The 24,677-nt window shown below is 44.2% G+C and overlaps 1 protein-coding gene across 4 annotated transcripts in view; it reads right to left on the bottom strand.

Moving 5' to 3' along the window:
• The window catches only part of WRN (WRN RecQ like helicase), a 111,857-nt gene that overhangs the window by 7,824 nt on the left and 79,356 nt on the right, over positions 1 to 24,677 (bottom strand). For 3 of the 4 annotated variants that reach the window (XM_077814868.1, XM_077814869.1, XM_077814870.1), the window contains 10 exons: positions 22,531 to 22,701; positions 22,354 to 22,451; positions 20,216 to 20,291; positions 18,959 to 19,032; positions 17,673 to 17,745; positions 17,169 to 17,281; positions 14,551 to 14,665; positions 10,937 to 11,068; positions 6,262 to 6,424; positions 1,577 to 1,800 (listed from right to left, as the gene is read on the bottom strand). In XM_077814868.1, the coding sequence (XP_077670994.1) occupies positions 1,577 to 1,800; positions 6,262 to 6,424; positions 10,937 to 11,068; positions 14,551 to 14,665; positions 17,169 to 17,281; positions 17,673 to 17,745; positions 18,959 to 19,032; positions 20,216 to 20,291; positions 22,354 to 22,451; positions 22,531 to 22,701 (1,239 nt within the window). Of the gene's footprint in view, positions 1 to 1,576; positions 1,801 to 6,261; positions 6,425 to 10,936; positions 11,069 to 14,550; positions 14,666 to 17,168; positions 17,282 to 17,672; positions 17,746 to 18,958; positions 19,033 to 20,215; positions 20,292 to 22,353; positions 22,452 to 22,530; positions 22,702 to 24,677 lie in introns of those variants that run through there. The other variant, XM_077814871.1, reaches the window with a different exon arrangement.

The following is a 24,677-nucleotide window of genomic DNA, read 5'->3' as shown; positions in this document are numbered from 1 at the left end:
CACGTTTTTTCAGCAAAACCTGAAACACGTTCATGCTTATTTTATCTCTGACAAAAGCCTCCACTTTTACTAGCATAGTTATTCCGCTTTTCAGAGCAACACAACTCCCCTGCTCATGTGCTTCTATAGCCACAGTGCCAGCATAGACATACATACCCAGGTTGGCATAAACAGCCCTTCAGCTGCAATCTCACAGTGCTACATTCCGTTCAGGAGTTGGAATGTTGGGAATCATTAGGAAAGGGACAGATAAGACAGAAAATATCATATTGCCTCTATAGAAATTCATCGTATGCCCACATCTTGAATACTGCGTGCAGATCTGGTCACCCTATCTCAAAAAAAGATTTATTGGAATTGGAAAAGGTACAGAAAAGGGCAACAAAAATGATGAGGGGTATGGAACAGCTTCCATATAAAGAGAGATTAATAAGACCTGGACTTTTCAGCTTGGAAAAGAGACGACTAAGGAGGGACACATGATAGAGGTCTATAAAATCATGACTGGTGTGGAGAAAGTAAATAAGGAAGTGCTATTTACTCCTTCTCAGAGCACAAGAATTAGGGCTCACCAAATGAAATTAATAGGCAGCAGGTTTAAAACAAACAAAAGGAAGTACTTCTTCACACAACTCACAGTCAACCTGTGGAACTCTTTGCCAGAGGATGTTGTGAAGGCCAAGACTATAAAAGGGTTCAAAAAAGAATTAGATACATTCATGGAGGATAGGTCCATCAATGGCTACTAGCCAGAATGGGTGGGATGCAAAACCATGCTCTGAAGTGTCCCTAGCCTCTGTTTGCCAGATGCTGGGAAGGGGCAACAGGGGATGGATCACCTGATGATTACCTGTTCTGTTCATTCCCTCTGGGGCACCTGGCATTGGCAACTGTCAGAGGACAGGATACTGGGCTAGATGGACCACTGGTCTGACCCAGTATGGCCGTTCTTATGAGTGACCTGTCAGGTAGCGCTTTTGAACTCTGCTGCCCAGGGGTCAGAGTGTCCAGAAGTCCATCTTGCTCCTAAATGCCTGGCACAGTCTCCAATCTATCTATCTTAGGCATTCATAGGGCTCCATCACCATAGCATCTGAGCACTTCACTATCTTTAATGTGTTTACCCTCACAACACCCCCGTGAGGCAGGGCATTATCCCTACTGTACGATGGGGAACTGAGGCACAGGGAGCCTGAGTGACTTGGCCGAGGTCACACAGGAAGTCTGAACAAGGTTTTCGTAATTCCATACAGGAGTAGGTAGTGTCTGAACAGTGCAGGAAGAGACACTTCAGGGCATTCATATCATTTACCCACAGAACAGGAAAGCACACGGGTTTCTCCTATGCACATAGGTTTGTCTTATGCAAAGCTGATCTCAGTGATTAACAACACGTTCAAAACTTGAATTGTGCTAAAAATGCAGCTACTTTCATTGGTACCTGATGTATAAGAAGTTAATTAGAACACCACTTAATGGCATTATAAAAAGCACCTTAAATCAAACATTACGACATCTCTACAAAATAAACCTTCTTTTTGCAGAAGCAGACTGTCTTATAACTTGCTTTACTAACCTCTGTTTCAGTCCATGGCATTCCTTCCTTGTTCTTCTGGGCTGGCCCCATGCTGGCCGGCGGCCCTTCACACTCAGCTGAGAGGCTTTTCTTGCCTGACTCACACGGTTGGCCCAGCTGCCCATTTCCACACCCTTTCTGCAGCAGCGCAATTGCCATTCGGATCAGGTACAGCTCGATATTTGCAGGGACCAGTGCTCTAATCGCTGTCATTCTGGTTACATCTTGGAGGGATAATATATATATATATATATTTTAGTAAACCCCGCAAGTTCCTGAAGTCCTTGTCCAAATTAGAGCTCCAGGAGCACTCTGTTGAGCTTTGGGGAAGGAGGGTTGAACATCAACAGCCAGTGAATTTTCCCCTCATTAAAGCACAGCATGGGTTAAACAATACAATAAAATACAGTTCACAGCTTGAACTTCATGAGAAAGGAAAATATTAGCCCAAACAGCAAATCCTGACCTCACTTACAGTCATGCAACCCCACTGCAGTCATATTTGGTCCAATTAGCCATTCGCACTCTTCTCCCCAACTTTCCTTCCTCATCTCTAGCCAGGTGCTGTACTTTAAAGGCAGCTAGGCTCTTCTACAGCTTTCCTCTTATTTTAAGACATTGCATCGACAATGCCCTTAATTCACTTTCTTAATGAAGAGGAGCACTGTAGGAGTCTGTCCACCTATGATTTGTAGTAGATGGTGCATAAGAAGGTGGTGTGGCATTTTCGTTGTTTTATTTGAACAAAATATTTTCAAAAAGGACCATGTCCAATCACAATATTAACTTTAACAATAAATGCTAGCCACAAATGTCTGTTATTTCTTCATTTTTATCCAGACCAGTGGTCATTTTCTTAGTTCGAAGTTTGTGTGCCTCTCTCATCAGCCCCCAAACCATGGTGCTGGGATAATGAACTGCCCTCCCTGCACTGATTCAAAGAACAGCCGTCAGCCTCACCACCACAAACCACAAGTAACAGCACTTGCAGAATGCTTGCCACCTAATGTTCTCACGGTGCTCTACGAGACGTAGGTAAGCATTATTATCCCCACTTATAGATACAGGGTGGGACTGTCAAAGGAGCCTCATGAGTTTGAGCTCCCTGAGGGTTATTTGAAATTCCAGCCATAATGCTTAGCATTTACAGTAAATATAGAGCTGTGCATGATTCCAGCTCTTTGAGTGTTACCTAAATAATCTTTCAGGGATTTCACTGTTACTACAAGTATCTGTGATAAAATCAAACTAACCAGAATAACATGCTCTCCACGTGTTAAGGTCATGAAAGGCACTTTCTAACTGGACTAACTCCAACTCAGCCAAGTGCTTAGGCATTGCAACACATACAATATGAGCCAGTATACTAGGAGTCCTTTGCAACTTGGCCTAAGGGAGGTACAGGAACTCCTCACTTAACGTTGTAGTTACGTTCCTGAAAAATGCGACTTTAAGCGAAACGATGTTAAGCGAATCCAATTTCCACATAAGAATTAATGTAAATGGGGGGGTTAGGTTCCAGGGAAATTTTTTTCACCAAAGGACTATATTATATATACATAACAATTTAATACTGGTACACAGCAATGATGATTGTGAAGGTTGGCTGAGGTGGTGAGGTCAGAGGGTGGGATATTTCCCAGGGAATGCCTTACTGCTAAACGATGAACTAATCCTCAAGGGTTAACTCGTTGTTGTTAACGTAGCCTCACACTCTACAAGGCAGAAGGAATGAAGGGAGGGAAGAAAGCACAGCAGACAGAGACACACATCGTGTGCACACGTGTGTGTGAGTGTGCGCGCATTTCCCCTTTGAATATGCTGATTCCTGTCTTAAGTACGCTGCCTTGTTAATTAGATCAGCAAGCTGAGACCCACCTCAGCTGCTCCCTCCGGGACTGTCTTGTGTCCCCCCTGCTCTATGGAAGATGGGGTATGCAGGGTGCAGGAGCAGGGGGGAGGGAGACACCCTGACATTAGCCCCCCTCTTCCTGCCCTGCACAGCAAGCAGGAGGCTCGGGGAGCAGCTCCAAGGCAGAGGGCAGGAGCAGCACATGGCAGTGGGGGAGGGACAGCTGAACTGCCCGCAATTGATAGTCTGCTGGGCAGCTGCTGCACAGGGAACTTAGAGGAGCAGGGAGCTGCTAGGGGGGCTGCCAGTCCACCCTAGTTCCAAGCCCCCACCAGCTAGCTCCACCCGGGTGCTCTTCCTGCAAGCAGTGGACAAAGCAGGCAGCTGCCAAAGGGAGCACTGCACAACTTTAAACGAGCATGTCCCCTAATTGATCAGCAACATAACAACAAAACAATGTTAACTGGGATGACTTAAAGTGAGGAGTTCCTGTATGTGCTTATTTGTCACAAATATCATTTGCTGTTAGTTTGACATAACAAGGACTTCTCTGTAATCACATCAGCCACCCTGGTGACGGCACATCCAAACAAGCCAAACTCTCATGCTACAGGTCTGCCTGCACTCTCCTTAATGCATCCCTCTGCAGCCTCTTCCCCTATCCTCAGAATCACACCCCTAATGATCGAGTGATGTCACTGGCAATCACCTACCCTAATGTCATGGCCACCTCTCCATCTCAATCTCCTCCCCCAACTCTCCCTTGCCCCTCTAATCACTACACACCATAAGGTGGCACTGGTACCTTTCATAAACACTTTCACAGATTCACAGAGTTTAAGGTCAGAAGGGACCATTGTGATCATAACACAGGCCAGACAACTTCCCTGAATTAACTGTGGTTTAACTAGAACGGATCTTTTATAAAAAATAAGCAATCTTAATTTAAAGACTTCAAGTGATGGAGTATCCACCACATCCCTGGGCAAATTGCTCCATCCAGTGATGGACCTCAATGTTAAAAGTCTGCGTCTTCTTTCTAGTCTGAAATCTGTTTATCACTTAACAGCTGCTCACACTCTGCTATCCAGAAATAAAGTGATGCACAGAATACAAATGAATCATCTCTGGTAAATACTGACAACATTCTTCATTTTACTTAAAAGGGACAAAAGTAGTTTACATCCAAAACCTTACGGAAAAGCTTAACAGAAGTGTTTTCCTGATTTTTGTAGTTAAGTGGAAGTAGATTGTTCAACAAGTTCTGCAACAAGAGTGCTGCAGCCCAAACACCACGGCATTGTGTTAGCACATGGAAACAAAGGAGTGACTGACTATAAACGTAGCAGCCAGGTGTCACTGTCCCAGCTGAATGAAATGCACAGAGCTAAATACTCCACCCTGTGGAAGTCATTCAGATTTTATGGGGTTATCTGTAGTACAGATAAGAAGCTGATCTTGACGGTGCTGTTTAACAGGTACAACGCTGAATTGCATCTGGGCCCACAAGCCCTAGAAAGTTGCATGTGATCACTGTGCAGCAGACTGACCTACCTACAGGTCAGCTTAGTGTACAAAGTCCAAAAATAACAGAGCCCAGCTCTACAGCAGGGAATTGCTGAACTAGTGAGAATGAGCCTTCAGACTCCCAGAAACTCCTCTGGTTATTCTAAGCTCCATGCTTTCCTCCTGCGAATGGCAATGACTCATGAATGGCCCCAGTAGAGTTGGGGGTATGGAAAGAAGAGAAGACTCAGAGCATTTTTCCTTATTGTTACTGTGTAATGCCAACAGACCGTAATTGTCGGCGGGCGGGATTGAACCGGGGACCTCTGGAGCTTAGTGTAAGAGCCTCTACAGCATGAGCTAAAAGCCAACTGACTCTTAGCTAAGGCTGTAGAGCAGACTCATTTTCTCTCTCTCTCTAAGTGGTCTCAGTGCCACTAGATGGAACAGAACACCACACCCAGGAGGTGTGTGGGTTACAATTGTAACTGGTGTCCTTTTAAATAGAATGAAGATCATCATCAATAGTTGCCATATTAGAGATCTGGGTTCTATCTCCAGCTCTGCTAGAAATGACAAATGCAACTTCTCCATTACCTCACCTGCAATATGGAGGGATGATAGCTACTTCCTTCTGATGGGGAAACAACCACAGAGATGACACGACTCACCCAAGGCCAAGCAGTAGATCAGTGGAAGAGCTGGAAATTGAAACCCTGCTTTGGGGCTACCAGTTGTGAGCTTAAATCACTAAATCAGGTGCCCATCTAACATTAAAGAATTCTGATAAGTTTTAAAATGCAGGTAACAATCTATTTATTAGTTTACTTGTCTGGTTCTCTTTATCACCCCAGTATCTTAAATGACCCAGGTTTGCAATGTGAGGAAATTTAAGATATTTTCAAGGATTCACTTGGCATGCTGCTGATGCCTAACTATTCACTGGGGCCAACATTTTCAAACTCAGAGGCTGAAGTTAGGTGCCTAAATACGGACACAGTTAAAAAATTATGTCTGGATCTTTTTACATATTGTTGAGACACCAATCTTGTGTCTGCACTCAACTAAGAAGTTCTTAAAGAAAACTCCCCTCCTCCTCTCTTTTATGGCTTGAGGCTGTGGCTTGCCATGCACCCTTATCTCCCATTGGCTTGAAACCCAAGGGGAAGGCCCTTTGCCCTGCCATGCTCAGCCTGGCTCAGGAATGGGTCCTTTGAGTGATGAATTCTCACCAAAGGAACAAACAGGATACATACGTTTCTTGTTTGCTTTATTCATATCCCAATGACTGTCATTGAGACCTTCAGACTAGAGCTGTGCTTCTCACCTGAGTTGATGGGAGGGTTTTGGATGATATCAGTAATAAGCTTCTGAACCTCAGGAGTCAGACCCGCTCGTTCTAAGTCGACTGGGTAGCCAGCTTTCATGGCTTGGAATAAATGAGAGCCAACCACAGTGAGAGGCAGAGACCTGCTTTCACTTATACTCTTCTGAGGAAACAATGAGAGAAGAAATCTGAAGTGGTAAAAGTGTATGAGATCTAACAAAAAAGAACCAAAGCCCTCTTTGAATCCCACCACTGACTCGCCCTTTCTCAATTGTATCAAACATAAGCTTCTTGTCTTCACTTCCAAGACCTTTCACAGCCTAGTCCCACTTACCTTTGATCTTTCATTATCAAAAGGTTGGTTCCTGCCTCCAGCTGGCCCACGGCTCCATTCTTTATTGCTCACTTGCTAAATTTTCAAACTAGCACCTTGGTGCTTTCTCCCATGCTGCCCTGCTGCCTGGGAGGAGCTCCTGATAAACATCTGCAAAACTAACTCCTTATCCTCCTTCAAAACCTTCCTTAGGCTTGGTCTACACTGCATACTTACTTCAGTAATAACTACATCACTCAGGGGTGTGAAAAATCCATACCCCTAAGCAACATCATTATACTGATCTTAACCCCCCAGATAGACAGCGCTATGTCAGCTGGAGAGCTGCTCCTGCCGACATAGCTCCCGCCTCTCACAGAGGTGGAGTTATGAAGCCTATGGGAGAGCTCTCTCCCGTCAGCTTACAGCGTCTTCACCAGACCTGCTAGAGCAGCAAAGCTGCATCCGTGCTGCTGCGCTGATGTAAATTTGTAGTGTAGACCTGCCCTCAAAAGTCTCCTTTGCTGGGAGGCCTACAAAAAACATGACAACTGTTAGGCTGCTGGTGTGCTGAGACCACTGCTGTCATGTCCTGATGTTTTCTTGTACTCTCTCTGCCTGTCTGTATTCATCTGTTGGTTTTTCTTTTATGCTTGGATTGCTCTGAGATGCTCTTTAGGGCAGGGATTGTCTTTTTGTTCTGTTTGTACAGCCCCTAGCACAATGGAGTCGTGGTCGGTGACTGGGACTCCTAGGCACCATGGTAATACAAATAATAAATGATAATGCATGGTGCATGCTGCTTCACAAAGCAACAGCAAGAACAGGAGACCATCGCCTTTGACTACACAACAAGAACTCCAAACCACTTTATAAGGCACGTTTTTCTGATCTCTTTCAGATACTGAATCCAATCTGTAAAGAGGTTTCACTTCAAAATATTATTGCTGGCTTGGAGAGCAATCTCTCACTGTGACCCTGAAATCCCATGCATATTAAAGATTCTGCTCTGAGTTCAAATGTCTAAGGAGCAGAACCCAGAGCTCCATCCTTCAGCAGTGGCCGTGGAGCCGCTCCAGACTTGCTACTACACTGTCATGGGGCTAGAGCAAAGAGAGACAATAAGCTCTTGCCAGGACCTACATGCTACATAGGGCCAGTGCATCTCTATGGTTTGCTCTATACCTCTGGCCTGCTCACAATCGCCCCTACACTGCTACGGAGACAGCCACCACCAAGCTCTGCTCTGCTACCTGGAAGATGCGGATCAGTCTCTGAGCATGGCAGTCTGCACCATGCAAAGGGAATCCTATTTTCACTGCATATTGGGTCTTCCACAGCTATTTCCAGGGCAACAGGATTTCACTGGTGATGGAGAGAAGTTTAATGACAACCTAGTAGCTGTAACTGTGTAATCAGCTCAGCTCACTTGTAACGTTCGGTTTGTTAAAGCCCAAAACATTCCTCAGTAAAGCAGCCAATTATCTACACCTTAACTGCAAGAGATCTGTAAATGCAGCAACCCTCACTGAGTCCTAATGTCACTGTTGGCACCGCCAGAATAGAAATGATAACAAACAAAAGCTGAGTATTTCAAGTTCTTTTAGGTGGACTCCATTACCACAATCTTGGGACAACATCTTTGATTTTGCTTGACTAGAGTTGAATTTTTTTACTGGCTGGATTTAAAATTAATTATTTTCCCTGAAAGAATTAGGCTTTATGTTTCTTTTATTGACTTTCCCCCAGACAATACACACAGGGGAAATGCAATAATCACGGTTATTTGATACTGGGCATCAAATTACCTAACACTAATTGTTCTATTGCTTCTCGTTAATTAGTCCTTGGGCATTTTAATATAGCGACTATCTGACAAGTTCACTCACACACTCTTGGGAGGGATAAGAGAAGCTTGAGGCTATTTCAGCATCATACTAACGGATCGAAGAGCAATAAAAAGTGAGAAGCTGAACAAAACAGATATAAAAGCAATGGATTATGGAACCCGCCTTCGAAGGCACAGAGCAACGTGCATATTTCTCCCAGTGTGCTATGGCTCTCAGCCTACATAACAAATTAATAAAGAGTCCAGTGCAAAGCCCCTGGTAAGGTCACATTATGATTAGGCAATGAAGGTTGGCTAGTTGTAAGTGGAGTTCTTTGAGACAGACTCTTGCATGTTCACTCCTGCGATATGCTGACTGGGAGCAGCCAGGGCAGTGCAACCTTCTACTAGCCATGCGCGTTAGTGCACATCCCTCCCCTGCCCCCAGCATCGGTGCGCGTTCTGTGGGTGTGGCTATAAAAGGGGGGCTTGGCACTACTGCCATCTCAGTTCCTTCCAACTACAAAAGTGGAATGCCACCTAACACTAAAACTAGGATGCTGGAGGAGCGGGGAATGCAGGTGGGGAGTGTGAACACGCACAGTACACCTCAAAGAATTCCAGTTACCACCACCCAACCTTCACTACTTCTTCGAGTGTCCTCTGCATGTTCCCACTCTCGGGACAGTTAGACACGCAAGACTGTAAATAAGGAAGGAGGGAGCAGAGTTTTAATTAAATAATGACTGAAGCACCACTCTGTCAAACTGTGCTTCAGAGCTGGATGCCAGATCCAATGCATAAGGTCCTGTAAAAGTGTGACTTGAACGCCATGGAGCAGCCCTGCATATTTCAATATGAGGAATATGTTTGGAGACTGCTACAGATGTACCTACCCTTCTAAGAGAATGGGTTCTAAGAGGACCAGAAGGAGAAAGGGAAGCTTTTTGATAAAATTCCTCAATACAAAGTCTAACCCATCTGGACAGGAACTGTGCTGAAATGGCCTGACCCTTAGAAGTACCAGCAAATGAAACAAATAACTTGGACAAGACATGAAGTTCTTCATTCTATCAGGTAATATAAGCTAAGAGCACTCATTTAAGCAATGTAATCTAGACTCCCCTTTATGCGAATGAGGTTTAGGAAAAAACACAAGTAAATTTATATTCTGATTGATACAGAACTCCGAGACGACCTTTGGAAGGAATTTAGGATGTGGTCTAAGATGACTTTATCTTTATGAAAAGTAGTATGGGGAAGGTGGTCTGCCATCAGTGCATACAACTCACTAATTCTTCTGGTGGAAGAAATTGCTATTATAAAAAGCTGTCTCTATGGAAAGATGAAACAAAACAATCCCATAGAGGCTCAAGCGGGGAAGATATAGGTTGTCTTAGTACTAAATTCAAATTCCATGGAGGGACCGGGTCATGAACTGGGGGATATGGAGTCAATAAACTTTTAAAGAAGGTTTTCATGAGACTGTATGAGAAGGTGGCTTTAACCTTTACATGAGTATGGACTACTGCCATTGCTGCTAGGTGGACTTTAGTCAAGAGAAACAAACCCATTGTTTTTAAGTGTACCAAGTGTTCCAAAACCATTTGTATAAGGGCTGAATCTGGGTCAACATTCCTATCCGCTGCCCAAATAATTAATCTTCTCCATTTAAACTCTTAACTTCTCTCTGTCCTTGTGCCATCTGCCCACCCCTTGTATGCACTACAGAGAGGTGCCTACCTGGTGAGCAGACCTCCAAATCCTCTCTCTTGGGTAGAAGAACTACACTTGGTCTGATGCTTGGGGCCTTTCTCTGCTACAAGGGCAGATTTGCCCTTAAATGCACAAAAGGTGATTCCAAGTCACGGTTCCCAGAACTGTGCATATGCAATATTTTGTGCACTACCAACTCCCAAGTGCCTGTCTTAGCAGATGTGAGTAACATGGCTGAGATCAGGGTACAGAAAGAATCACAGCTTTGGAAGTCTCAATCAGAAAGTTGCACTGATATTTAGTCTTTCAATTTTACACTGAATTTTCCTGTGGGGCTTTTTTCAGGCCATTCGAAACTTACATGGAGGTACAATGCAAAGGGTCTGATTTTTTTATATCCAGAACAGGGACACGGTACTCACCAGCCCAGGAGAAATGTCTACATGCAGCCCTATGTACTGTGTCTATGCCATAGTGCTATGGTACAGAAAGATGCTTCCATCTGGCTATTGTGGGTTAAGAGATAAGTCCATTTGGAGGTGGAAATGGCACAGTTATAGCAAAAACAGTTCCCAGTGCTGCCTGGCCAGCCAGTGCAGATGGGGCATTCTGTTCCAGATATGGCAGGGATTTGGTGTTCCAAAAGCAGGGGCTCATTGGCAGCGTAGGGAGGATTTAAGAGAACAGCAGCAACTAACTCGGTCTGGCCCTCAAGGCTCATGTTTTAACAAGTTTGCAATCCCCAGACACACAATATTTCCACCATCTATTTTAGACAACCAGCATATCCACATCCCCGCCAATGGGAACTAACTTACCAAAGACTGGTTCTTCTCATGGAACAGCATGTATGTTATGAGCTGTGACTGCGGAAGGGGGCTGCACCCACCTCTCTTCTGGAGGGCTGCTAGCTGCTGTTCCCTAGATCCACAAGTAGGGAATGTGTCTGTCTGTAGGGTGACAAACAAGAGTAAGCAGGAATGAAGCCCAGTAACAGCTGCCCAAGAAATCATCCTGTCTGGTCATCTGCTCTGGAATTGGAAATGGAAGAGCTAGACTTTGAGCAAACTGGACTGTACAGTCAGACTGTTCAACACATAAACAGCAGAACAACCCCAAGATGGATGCTTATAATTCATATGCACACGTACGCACACGTATGCTGAAGCAAGCTATAGGACAGTCTGCTTAACATACCTGAGGGGTCACAAAATAACTGGTGTCTGGACTGACAAACACCAGACTGGTTGGTGAGTTTCTGAATTAGTCTGCACTGTTAAGAAAGTTTGATACTCATATGTACCATAATATAGTAATGCAGAGTAATCTTTTATTTTTAAATAAACATGTATTTTTATGTGTTCTAAGTTAAGAATTTGTTTTTAAAAACTTGACAAGACTCCTTCTCCCAACCTCACTCCACACACACACGGTTCTGCCTTCACAGAAGAGGCCAACACAGCCTGCATCCCAGCGACCTGATCTGTGAAGCAGAGAGAAAACTCCTCCCAACAGTGGGAAACACTCATCTCTACCCAAGCACAGACAGTTCGGCAGGCACTCTTCCTGCCTGGACGTATCTGCTGGTTGGGACTCTGCAGGCGCTAGAGTGGAGAATAAGAATCCCTTCACATCTAGGGTAAGCATAAGAGCGCAAAAACTCAGAACATGATTTCTACTACTGGTAGCACAGAATCCCCCTGGTGCTTTGTCTGTCGCCACAATGATCAGCAAAGAAAGCACACTGGGACAGGGTGCCACCCTATGGATAGTAATGGACAGAATAATATCTAGCGCTTTTCATCAGTAGATCCCAAAGCACTTCACGAAGGATGTCAGTATCATTATCCCCATTTTACAGTTCACAAAACTGAGGCATGGAGCAGTGAAATGACTTGCCCAAAGTCACAGCAGATCAGCAACAGAGCTGGGACCAGACCTCTGACCTCCCAAATCTAAGCCCAGTGCTCTGTCCACTAGGCCAGAAGAAGGGAATCATAACGTTCAGTGAGAATATTGGAAGAGTGGGTCCACTGAGCAAAGCATCCTTCAGAACAGTCAGGTCCACCAGTCTCCCAGGATGGACCAATAAAATGGGAAGCAAAGGTGAGTCCTGCCCTCAAACCAGGACAGGCAATAGTCTGACCCTGACAAAGGCGAATTCCATATGTCTCAGTCTCCAACCCCAACCCAAATATCAAATCTGGAGTGTAACCAGCTTTGTGTGCTGAGCCAGAAACATCTGAAACAGTTCCATGGTTGTCATGGCAGCAACGAGACAATGGACCCATCCAGACCAGTTATTTTGTGAAAGGACATTCAAAATACTGAGGACAATCGCCTCAGTGGCTGAAGCACCAAACCAGACAGGAATTCAATCAGCTCAGCAAGGAAACCTGAGTGAAGAAAGACGGCATGTACACCAGTACAAGCTACATTTGAGACTGGTCCTAGGACTCAAGGTGGACACTGACAGGAGTTCAGTGATGGGGTCGGTGTTGGGGAGTTGAGAGGAACCTCCTACATTTAAGATCAGATGCGAACAGCACAGACCCAGGACTTCTGCAGTCCTCATTATAATTAGAAATATCTATTTCTTTCCGCTACAGATTTGCCAGCCACTAGGTTTAGGGCCACATCCTGCAGTCTGCCTTTACTGGAAATTTTGCCTGAGTGAATAACTGAAGGCTTTGGTCCACATTTAGCACCGCAAATCAATACAATTTAAAAAAAAAAAAAAAAAAAAAAACAATGGCTAACAAAACCCATTTTGCTTGTTTTCAAATATGAGCCACTGAAAGTCAAGAGCTGGAATGCTGATTTTGTATAAACCGAGCCACTTTGAAAAAGAGCACTGATAATAAAAGAGCTCAGTCTGCAATTTACCATGAATCCTAAAAACAGGCTGCATAGTTACTAGCTATTTTAAGAAAAACTGGATGCTTGCCACACACTATTTTAGGGAGTTTATATATGATTTCTAAAAGAACGGAAAGCAAGCTTGGGGAACTGGTGAATAATCAGCCCTCCTCTAAGTGTAACAAGATGTGTGCATTGACCCCATACTCAGAAGATTTCCTTCCCAGAACTGGCTGGCTAGGAACTACAACAATGGTGTACCCAAGCATGGACTAATTTCTAACCTCTCCACTGCTGCCATCTAGCCTTCCTTCTTGGGGAAGTAACAGCGAGGTTCCTTTCTTTGTTACCAGCACCACATGGGCATTCTGATTGTGGCCATTAACAGGTTCCATTGAAAAGAAACCTTGTTGTAGGGCTCATCTCACAGCAGGTATTATTGCTCCACAGCTGCCAGGAGGAGGGGGATTAGGCCAAGTGTTTCCTCACTTTCTAGTCTCTTCGCTAGATAGAGAGATCAAGCCAAGCCTTGAATTGCTGAGGCCTACATGGGATTTAGATGAGAGTCTCCCCACCTTAGGAATGAGGTTCTCAACACCCCTGTGTTTTGCTTGTTCTCCAGGTGAGCCATGGCTGCTAATCTGTTCCACAGGTATTTACATAGAACATATCCAGTATCATTATGCACTGTGTAACCTGGAACTTCTGGATCAAAATGATTTCATTGCATATGTGAAGAAATGAACAGCTACAGGCATAGGTGCTGGAACAAAGGGTGCTGTTGCACTCCCCGGCTTGAAGTGGTTTCCGTCATATACAGGGTTTGCAGTTTGGTTCAATGGCTCTCAGCACCCCCACTATACAAATTGTTCCAGCACCCTTGCCCACAGAGAAGCTTGTAATCATGACATGCCAAGTCCAGGGCGTGGGAGACCAAGCTTACCCACTCAACCCAGTAGCCAGCCTTGTCAGTTATTCAAGGAGTGATGAAGATAGCCCCTTGAGTAACCTACAGGATGCTTAGCTATGATGTACATGAGACGGTCATATCTCAGGAGCTACCCTCAGGAGGGCATCTACTTCGCCACAGACAGATTGGGTAAAAGAAAGGAAGAATCCTTAACAAGAGGTGGGAGAAAGAACATGGGAAACTGGAGAACATGAAGGGAAAAACAAGGGCAAGAAGAAATGAAAGGAGAGAAGCTGATATTGTATTTTGAAAACTTCTTCAGAAACCTATTTAGAAGCCCACTTTCTCCGGCCTACTTGTCATCCACCACACGGCCAACCAGACAAGCTGGATGCCACTCCCAAGGCCCAGCCGTTCATTGCTGCAGAGGAAGCAGAATCAGCCCGGAGGAGTGAGAGGAGGGCTTTGCTCAGTATCAGCAACTTGAGGTGATTCAGGAGGATTGTTCACAGGCTACAACACGAGTCCTGTCCTGTAATTGGAGGAAGGACAGGGACCCATGCCAGAAAGCCTGAAAAATGCAACTTGTAAATCACAAGCTGAGGCAGATCTCGAGGGCTCCACCAGGGAAGCAGAAGGCCCTGCTGAAGGAAAAAATCTTACCTCCAGGTTATTTGCATGGCAAAACTCCTTGATATCATCCAGGAGAGGAACCAACATGGCAGATTTTGCTTCAGATACGCCATCAATTCTCTTCACATTTTCAACAGTCGTAGGCCTATTTCGGGTAGAACAAGAACACGCTGGAGAGTTACCGGGCTTTGCTGGTTTATGTTTTGGAACGTGAAGTATAGAACAGAACAGGAATGACAATCCCCGCTTTAACCACAGATTACACTGACAGGTGATTACTCTGCCATCACAGCACTGGCTGCGTTTTAGTCATGTTATTTTTCAAAGTTCTTATAAAAAGGTCTGTGGAGGAAGTGTGTGGCTTTTTGCTAGCCCTTAATATTTTCTGGCACATACATTATTTTGCAACTAATAACTAATGTATTTTTTTTTTATGTTCTGTCATGGCAAACTGGCTATAAACTGGGCTTCAACCACTTGCAGGGGTCAAAAAGGGATTCCCTCTACAATCTATTCTGGGTTTTTTGTTTTTATCTGCTTCCTCTGAAGCATCAGAGATGGCCACGGCTGGAGACTGGACAGGGAGGACCAGGGCTCTGAAGTGGCACAGAGCATTCAGTCTCTCACGGGCTTGGCTGGCTGGTTCTTGCTCACATACTCAGGGTCCAACTGAATGCCATGTGTGGGGTCAGGGAAGACTTTTCCCCAGGTCAGACTGGCAGGGACCTTGGGGATTTTTCACCTTCTTCTTCAGCGTGTGGGTATGGGGGTGACTTGCCCGGATTATCTGGGTAAATCTCATCTATCCTTTCCCTGCCACTGCTGGGACCTCAGGCACTCGTGCACCTCGGTCCCTCCTGTTCTTTCCCGGTGACAGAGTACAGCCTCGTCTCCTATCGACTGTAAATCTTTAGTGTAATTTTGATTGTTGGGTTTGGCGTGAGGGTGCTAGGCGGAACTCGTGGCTTATGATATACAGGAGATCTGACTAGACGATCTGGAAGTCCCTTCTGGCTTTAAACTCTATGGGTTTGTTTACACAGCATAATAAACCTGTCTGCATGACCTGTACCTGCAGACTCAGTGTTTCCAAGCCTGCACTTGAGTGTCCATACTGCACAGGAAACCCAAGCCTCACACCTGTGCTGGCACATCCATACTGGACTACGCAGACCCAGTCACAACTTCAGCTTCTGTAAGTGAATACCATCATATCCTGGGTTCCTCGTGCCCTCACCAGCTGTGGCCACTCTATGGCTTGGATCACAGTGCCTTGTGGGAGAACTTGTCTGCCTATCCCACAGGAATTGAGCAGAAGTGTTTTGACGGTTCTTGCCTGCGAACATATCCAGCTGAGCCATTTTGTGTCTGCATGCTCCCAGCAGCTGGAGCCATCAACATGGATCTCGACCCTGTGAAAGAACTTCTCCACCTCATGCTGTCAGTCCTCTTTAGTGACATAGACTGGGCACCTATGACTTTGCGTTAGGCAACACACTGCAGAACCATTCCTTATATGATGGGTTGTCTTACAATACTTGCTTTTATAGTGGGAAATCATGTAAGGAAGTTCATTTCTTCTCTCCATCTTTCTGGAGATTTTTACTGGAACACCCTGATTATTCCTTTGTAGTACAGAAGTGCACAGAGTCGCAGTCAGATGACGGGGTAAGAGACAGTCCCTGAAGATCGTACAATCCAAATGAAGACAAATGCAATAAGCTAATAAAAAGGACAAGCAGAGGGAGCAGGGAAGGAAGGGTTGAGCAGGGTACACTGCTGCTTTCCCTACACCTCATCCCCTCTCCAGCCAGCCAGGAAGGCATGTTGACAAAGGCTGGGTACGAGTAAAATTTGCAGGTTTTAGGTTGTTTTTTCCCAAAGCTACGAGCAAGGTGCATGTCTGATGCCAGCAGCCTAGCCTTTTACCATATGCAGCATGGTAGAAGTGGGTCTTGAAGAAGGACACGGTCGCTGCTCTACTGCTTAGTTCAGGGAGAGGCTTCATGCATAAGTGGTGGCTTGGAAGAAAGCATGAATTTGCTCGTGGGAGAGGCTGATAAATGGACCATGAAGGCAGACATCACTGGCAGTGGTGAAGGTTGACTTGACAAGATACTTTCAGAAACAGAGTAATTGATACATGCAGTCAAATTTCACCTGTAGAGCTAAACCAACATAAGCAATAACTGCAATGCTGTTCTAGCTGCATACCATCTGAGTTCACATAGCTCCATAGACATGTGGAACGGAGGTAGCTACAATATCCTTGGGGCTACTAAAAATGTTAATAAACTTTACACATACATTTTCAGAATTTATGTGATCACAAAATTCAGACACACACTGCAGAAGCGCTCAGTTTGAGGAGTTCTTCCTGCACCTCTTGATAGTAACAGTGTACCAAAATGAGAAGTTTTTCTTTAAAATTCGGTCAGATTAATAATTCTGCTGATGCAGAAAGTTACTGAACTGGAAGCATGTGGAAAAACAGAATTCCTCAATATGTTTATGTACAACACCTAAAATCTATGGCACGTGGGAAGTAACGCATCAACATAATTCTGTTACTGACTTGGCTTGCAGGAGTGAGAGTAAGACTCCAGAGTACCTCTGGACTTGTGTGGTTTTCAAACTGAAGACTTTACCTTATTTTGGCCATGTCCACCAATATTTTATTTGTTGCCAACACAGCCGGAGGAATATCCTTCTCACTGGCTAGCTTCTGTCTGGCTGCCAGCAGCTTACTGTACAGAACAGTCTGCAAAGAACAAAGCCAAAGTATGAATACATGTAAGACTTTGCTTTAAAGAACACTTTAAGTCAAGGACTTAGAAGTGATTAAAGTATGGGAAGAAAACTTCTACGTGAGAAAGCAAACTACCACCCAAAAATAAAACAGATGAGCAGTCAGAATCTAAACCACATCCACACCATAATCTCAACATTTTTAAATTCTCATCAAGGACTCCAGTTCAAGGCACCTTCCTAAAATTTGGGGTAAAAGCTGAAAAATCCAGTTTAACAGCAGTTTCTCTGGTTGACTCTTTGGAGGGACAAGGATGGTCTCTAGGACTGCGTTAGATGTACACAAGCACAATTTTAATGCATTTCTTACACAAGCAGATGCCCTTTCTGTTTAATTGACTTACGTGCAGTTCCCTCTCTCTGGATGAAACAGCAGGTTCTGGAGACTTCAGTTTGATTGGTGACTGCACCAGGTCACTATTAAATTTCAAAAAAAAATAAAATGTGACATTCATATTCCTATTAGATCAATTTATCAATTCACTTTGCACCGGCTCTGCTCTGCTGAGATTAGTAGGTTTGGGAGTCCTAGTGTATATGAGCCAGCCAGACATGTGGTCTCAGCCAGTCTAGTTGCCATTTGCATTAAAACACATCTGCATAGACACACCACAGTCCACACTAGGAGTTATCGTGGTATAACTACAGCAATACAATTATACCAGTATAACTATGCTGCTGAATTTCTCCATTTAGGCTATGTCCACACTGCGCACCTTACAACAGCCTGGCTGTGTCACTACAGGCACAGCGTTGTAAGGTGCACAGAAACCAACGATTCTTACGTTTTATATTATCCGGACCCATCCAAACACTGTATCACATATCCGGACCCATCCAAAAAAGGTATCAAGTTATCAAAAAATAGCAACTAAGCAAAAACCAAGTGACCAGCAAAGCAACCTGGAATAAATAAAAGCTATTTTATAACTTGGTTTTTAATTAATGTTTGTTATGTTTATTTCCCTTGCATCTGAATTTAAAAGGTCAACAAATGAAAATGTGTCTTAATTTTAGAGTTTAAACACACCCCTAAAATCAAACCCAAAACAGACTGAATTAGCTGCATTTAAAAAGGCTCATGGACTTGTACTGTGCAGAAAACAAGGCCTGTTAAAATTTTTGAACAGTTATGGCCTACTTAATTGTATGATATAAATGTTCAGTTATTGGTTCAGTTCAGGTAATCGGCAATAGAAGTATTTTATAGTCACTTTTTTAAAATAATGTGGGATGTTTTAAAGAGCCATTTAACACACTGCAACCCTACCTACTTCAGAGCATAACCTAACTTATATTTTGTGACATTGTAGCATGTCATGTGAGGCAAAATTAAAAGTGTTGACCTAATTTTTCTATCAAAATTATTTGCTCTCTTAATACTGTTTTTGAAGTCTTCAGATGGACAGATTATACCTGGTTTCTTAAAGGTTATATGAAGTCTGACACCTGTACAGCACTTATTTTCACACTAAAGATTTGAGACATTAAAAAGAAAAGTTCAGTTTACACTACAAACAGACTTACTTTCTTCTCTGATAGTTGCTCTACAGATACCACCTCCACAACACAGGAAAGAACGAATAAGTAGAGAAAGAGAGATGAGCAGAAATAATTTAGTCCATTGTACCTTTCATTTGAGACTTTGCCCCTTGTAGAAATTTTACTTGCTCCTTGATAAGAAAACATTTCCTGCAAATATGTCTGTTTTAAAAATAAAAAAAAAACAAGTCAGAAAATCAAAGATATCATCCACATTTTTCCCAATACAAATATTAACAGTAAAATATTCATTTACATTTTTATACCAATTTGTTTCAAAGATAGTCAGTAAAGAAAGGGATCGATTTTTTTCAAAACACACTACAGTCTGTTGCATAACAGAAAAATTATTTCCTTTTTGTACCTGGTGTCCCTCTAGTACATTATTACAAATATACACCATACATGAGTAAAAAGCAGATGTGTGTTACAGTATATTGATTCTCATTAGAAAACAGATTTAAAGTTTCTAACCTTAGTCACAGTACAAGAGGAAATTGTTATAAAACAACAACTTACAGAATGAATGAATAAACACTTTACATAAAAAAGCCACTATGGTAAAATATGTTCATGTTGAGAAAAACTGAGAAAATTCTAAGAAATGTAGAATTAGGGTTCCCTCTCAGCCCCTTGCACTAATGTAAGCATTGGAGTTTCACCCCATTTTCTGAAACCCTTTAGAAATTGTAGTGGCGGTCTTTACATTTAGTTTACATTTAATTTAATCCCAGATAAATAACTTAATCCAGAGTTATGGCTGAGATTGCACTATGCAGAGTGTTACTGCTGTTTCTCACTCCCTCATTCCATGTCATCTGTAAACATTTAGATTACAAAATCCCAAGGAACGGATTGTGATTTTCCATGCGGGGAGGGATAGCTCAGTGGTTTGAGCATTGGCCTGCTAAACCCAGGGTTGTGAGTTCAACCCTTGAGGGGGCCATTTAGGGATCTGGGGCAAAAATTGGGGATTGGCCTGCTTTGAGCAGGGGGTTGGACTAGATGACCTCCTGAGGTCCCTTCCAACCCTGATATTCTATGATTCTATGTCTTTTGTGAAGCAGGTAGTGCATATTTGGGTGTTAATACTACACTTCACTTTCACACATTAATGTGTTCAGTATATTTCAGTGTACCAATTATTTTGTTCACCACACAACTCACAACTATCGTACAAATGATCTGTAAATCCTATATTGTGTGCTGCTTTACTGTGCATCTTAAGCTTTCAAATATGTGGAGAAGACTTTATAGCTAAATATACTGATCTGTAAGCTCACTTGCACATCACTAAAAAGTATAATGAAGTGTCTGATAAGTAATATTTTTCTGAAATACAGACCTGTTTCTCTGGTGTCAGCTTTATTGACCTCATATCTGGTGAATGTGGTCCTGCAACCAAAGTTATCTGTCTATTGCTGTAAGAAAATGAATTCAATTGTATTCAAAACATATAGAAAAATAATCACTCTTACAAGAAGGCTGACATTTCAAAATACACCTTGGGAGAGGATGGTTTCAGAACACAGAGAGCAAAGAAAGGTTACTGGAGTTCTTTGCAATCTGTGGCCCACCAAAGATTTTTTGCTAGCTGCATCCATTGGTCTGCACCTGCTCCCTTCTCCTCGTGCTCCAAACTGAGGGCACAGGTGGTGGCATGGGCTGAACACCTCTCCAGTTACCTTTCTACCGCAAATAGCCCTAGCAGAAGGCTCCGCAGCAAAGGGGAAGGAGGGTGGGTAGTGGAACAGATAGGGACCACACATCTTAAAGAACCCCAGTTACTATATGAGGTAAGTTACTTCTCTTTTGTCAAGTGATGGTCCCTATGAGTGTTCCACTCTGGGTGACTCACAAGCAGTAGTCACTGAGAAGAGTGCAAGGAACCCTGCTGTATCATTGACTGGAGGACTACTCTGCCAAAGGAGGCATCAGCTGTAGAAGCCTGCACCAGGGGGTAATGAGCAGAACCCCAACTTCCAGCTTTACAGATTTCCAGGAGAGGAACATCTTTAACTGAAGCTACTGATGCAGCCTGGGTTCTGGTTGAGTGGGCCCTCACACCTTGCGGGGTAGAGGTAGCCATTAACTCATAACACAGCAGGATGCAGCCCAAAAGTATCTGAGAAGAGATTGTTTCACCCTCACTTGCTCTGAAGGATACAGTCTTGGGAAAGTCTAAAGGATTTAGTCCTTTGCAGGTAGCATGCCAAGGCTCAACGAGTGTCCACAGAGTGAAGTTTCCTATCCTCACTGGTGGCATGCAGCTTTGGGAAGAAGACCGGTAAGAGAATGGTCTGATTTAGATGGAATTCCAAGACTACTCTGGGGGTGAATTTTGGGTGTAATCTCAGGGAAACACCTATGGAAGATCGTGTGAAGTGGCTCAGCTATAAGGGCCCCCACTTCACCTACTCTTCTAGCTGAGGTGATGGCAACCAGAAAGGCAATTTTCACCGATAGGTGGACTAAGGAACATGAGGCTAAGGGCACCTCCTTAGATGACACAAAGTACTACTTTTCTGTTGTTTCTCGAGCAGGAGCACAAGTGGCCAGACTGTCTTGGCTGATTATAATGGCATGTCTACACTAGAGGTTATGACAGTATAATTTACGTCATTCAGGGGAGTGAATAAGCCACTCCTGACCTAAGCCACACCAACCTAAGTCCCAGTCTGGACAGTGCTAGGTTGGCGGGAGAGCTTCTTCCAACACAGCTACCGCCTCTCAAGGAGATGGTTTTATTAGGCCGACGAGACAGCTCTCCCCCGTCAGCACAGAGCATCTTCACCAGACATGCCACAACAGTGTAGCCCTACTATAGCGCTTCTACTGTAAACTAACCCTTAGATGGCGTCATTAATGGGAAGTGCCACCTTACTGGGGACTAGCTCTCTGGAGAATGTCCAATTGTTTATGAGGGGTGTCCTGCCTTCCTCTGGAAGGATCTGGAGGGTGTGCGTGATCCTCCTCAGAAGATTTTGAAATTGCTCGTAACCATCAGGGGGTGATGGTGAAGCCAACGAAACTCCTTGTCTGGCAATGAAGATGACAACTCTGTTGGAGCTGGTGGTTCCACATGATACAGTTCCTCCTCTTCCTCCATTAGTTCTTGAGAAGGTTCAGGCTATTCTCTGCATGGAGAGGGCTGTCTAGACTCCCAGTGGGATCACAGAGATTTGGGATGTCATATATATGGATCCCCCACAGCCCCAGTAAGTCCAGCATGAGAGGTAATATGGAAACTGGGGTGGTCCCCAAGGAGGAGGGAACCATTGATTCTGAGGAGCGTAGTCCCTCTTATGCAAGCAAGACTGTGCCCAAGAGATATCCCCCACCCCCGCAAAAAAACAAACAAACCAAAAACCCCTTAGTGCAGAAACCTCCTCCTTGGCACAGAAAGTCTTCAGTAGCGGGATTCACATATTTGTTCCTGCAACATAAAAGTGACACATGCATAACATATATGGCTGTGGTTACCTTTGGGTGTGAGGTTTCCTAAGATATAGTTCTTCACTGGGCTGTAGCAGAAGAGTCCGATACAACTCACTCCTAGCTTTACATAGCCAGTCTCTACCCTGTGGGATACAGACCAAGTCACTCAACTTTACATTGCCAAAAGAAACCTCTCACAGGAAGGTTTTACAACAAGATTACCTTTTTAGTAAGTTCACACAGAGTTGCAAATTTGCTTCGACCACAAACTTCTTTAAGGAACCCTTCAGTGATGAGCTGTCGGCCCAAAGCCTTCCACCAATTCTCTGGCCAGTCCTTTCCACTACCAAAGAGAGTGTGAGTTCGGTACTTGTCTGGGAGACGCTGGGAATTCTGAAATCATTCAAACATTTTGGTCATACTCCTTAATTCCTAGAAAAACTACTCCACATAACTGGTGAAGCACAGAAATAGTCATGCAGTCCAATACAAATATAAGCCATTCATTACTAAAATGAGGAACTGAAAGTTGAAGAAGACTGAAAATGCCAGAAATATGGGAGAACCCCTCCAAACATCAGAATATGTTTGGCAAAGTCATTTAATACCCATTAAAAATGGCTGAATTTGAAACCGTTGAATCTGAATCCTTCCCTTTGTCCCTTGTTAGAGCAAGGGCCATGCCAATGTACCTCACTGCTGTCACTTGGAGTGGTGACAAGGTACTTTCCTCTGTGCCTATTCATTCCACTTTGGGGCCTTCTGCCAAGACTGCCTAAGGACTGTGGCCACAATTTACTTGTCTGCTAGGATCCAGGGCCACCACTCCCACTAGCATCTCCTGAACCCAGTACAGAGAAGACCCCAGTTCTGAAGGCACAAGGACCCAGGTTGCATCCCTCTTCCCTCCTCCCCTTGGGTGGACTGCAGAGAAGAGCCAATTAGAGACTCCAGCTGGTAGAGGAAAAAGCAGCCAAAACAGGGACTGCTGCACTAAAATGATGCAGGGACTGCTGCACTAAAATGAGGTCCAGAAGGGGCCACCCTTCTCCCAGAACCCTTCTGGATGCAGAACTGTGCAGAGGAGATGCTTCATGCACCCTCTGGGGGCACTAGAACCACTGGCTGTGGCATCAACAAGCCAGCAGACAAACTGAGGGTGGGGTGGGGCAGGGTTTGTAGGCAGCGCAGCAGAGAAGAGGTTTAAGGAGGGTTTGAAGGCGGATAATGAGGTAGCTCTTCCCAAGCATGATGGGCAGCATGGGCGGAAGCATGAAGGCGCTTGTTTGAAAACTTAACCAGAGGACGATGGAAGCTGACATCATGTCCCAACTGGAAGATGTTGTCAACATCCCGAAAGTGAATATGAGATAATACGTCTGGGACAATAAGGCGCGAAGGGCCGTGAAAGTGAAGACAAACAGCTTATGTTCAATGCAACAGAGAAGGGAGAACCTATGGAGCAATTCAAAGAGAGAAGTGACTTGGTCAAAGGGATGGGCTAGGAAAATGATCCATGCAGCAACATTCTCATTTGTCAAGGCCAGAGAGAAAGATGCTTCAGTAATCAAGATGTGAGATGATGGGAGCTTGGCTGAGAGTTTAGCTGTGTGGATGGTCAGGAAAGGCCATATCTTAAATATGCTATGCAGAAAGAATAGGCAAGATTTAGGCATACCCCAGATGTGAAGATCTAGAGTAGACTGAATTGAAGATGGCACCCAGGTTACAGGTGCTAGTGTTGTCCACAGTGATCAAGAAAGGAGGTGACATTTCCTGGTACAGGCTAGGGTCTCCTACTTCTTGTTAGCTCCTATTCCTTCCTGCCATAATCTGTATCTGGGATGAGTGCAGGCTAAGAGCAGACCTAGTGGTCTGTGATGGTAAGGTCATGGTGCACGAGGTCTCTAGGGAGTAGTGTCATTCCACTCTCCAGGGGACTGAGTCAAGGGCTAGTTGTGTGGAGGACAGAATTGACAAAGAGTATCACAGACTAACGACTCTGTGGATGACATGTGCCAGTTCCTGCACTAGAGACAGAAAAGGAGAAAGGCACCTCCTCTGTGATATGTCTGCACCACGGTCATTCATGCCTTCAATATCCAAACTGAACTACTTCAACGAGCCTACTTGCATCTTGACTACCTTCAGCCATGGCAGACTGCATGCACATACCTATTTAGTTAGTGATCCCTGCCATATGCAGCAGATCACACCTGTGCTCTGCAAACCGTACTGTCCACCTACCTATTTCCTTCTGGGTACAATGCAAGGCGCTGACTTTTATCTACAAAAGCCCTCTAGGGTATGTGTTTCAGATGCCTCACAGACTCTCTCTCCCAATGCACCATCTTCAGACAGTTCAGACA

The sequence above is a fragment of the Eretmochelys imbricata genome, chromosome 4 (assembly GCF_965152235.1).
Source record: "Eretmochelys imbricata isolate rEreImb1 chromosome 4, rEreImb1.hap1, whole genome shotgun sequence".
NCBI classification, from domain to species: Eukaryota; Metazoa; Chordata; order Testudines; family Cheloniidae; genus Eretmochelys; species Eretmochelys imbricata.
This window is presented reverse-complemented; position numbering and strand designations above follow the sequence as displayed.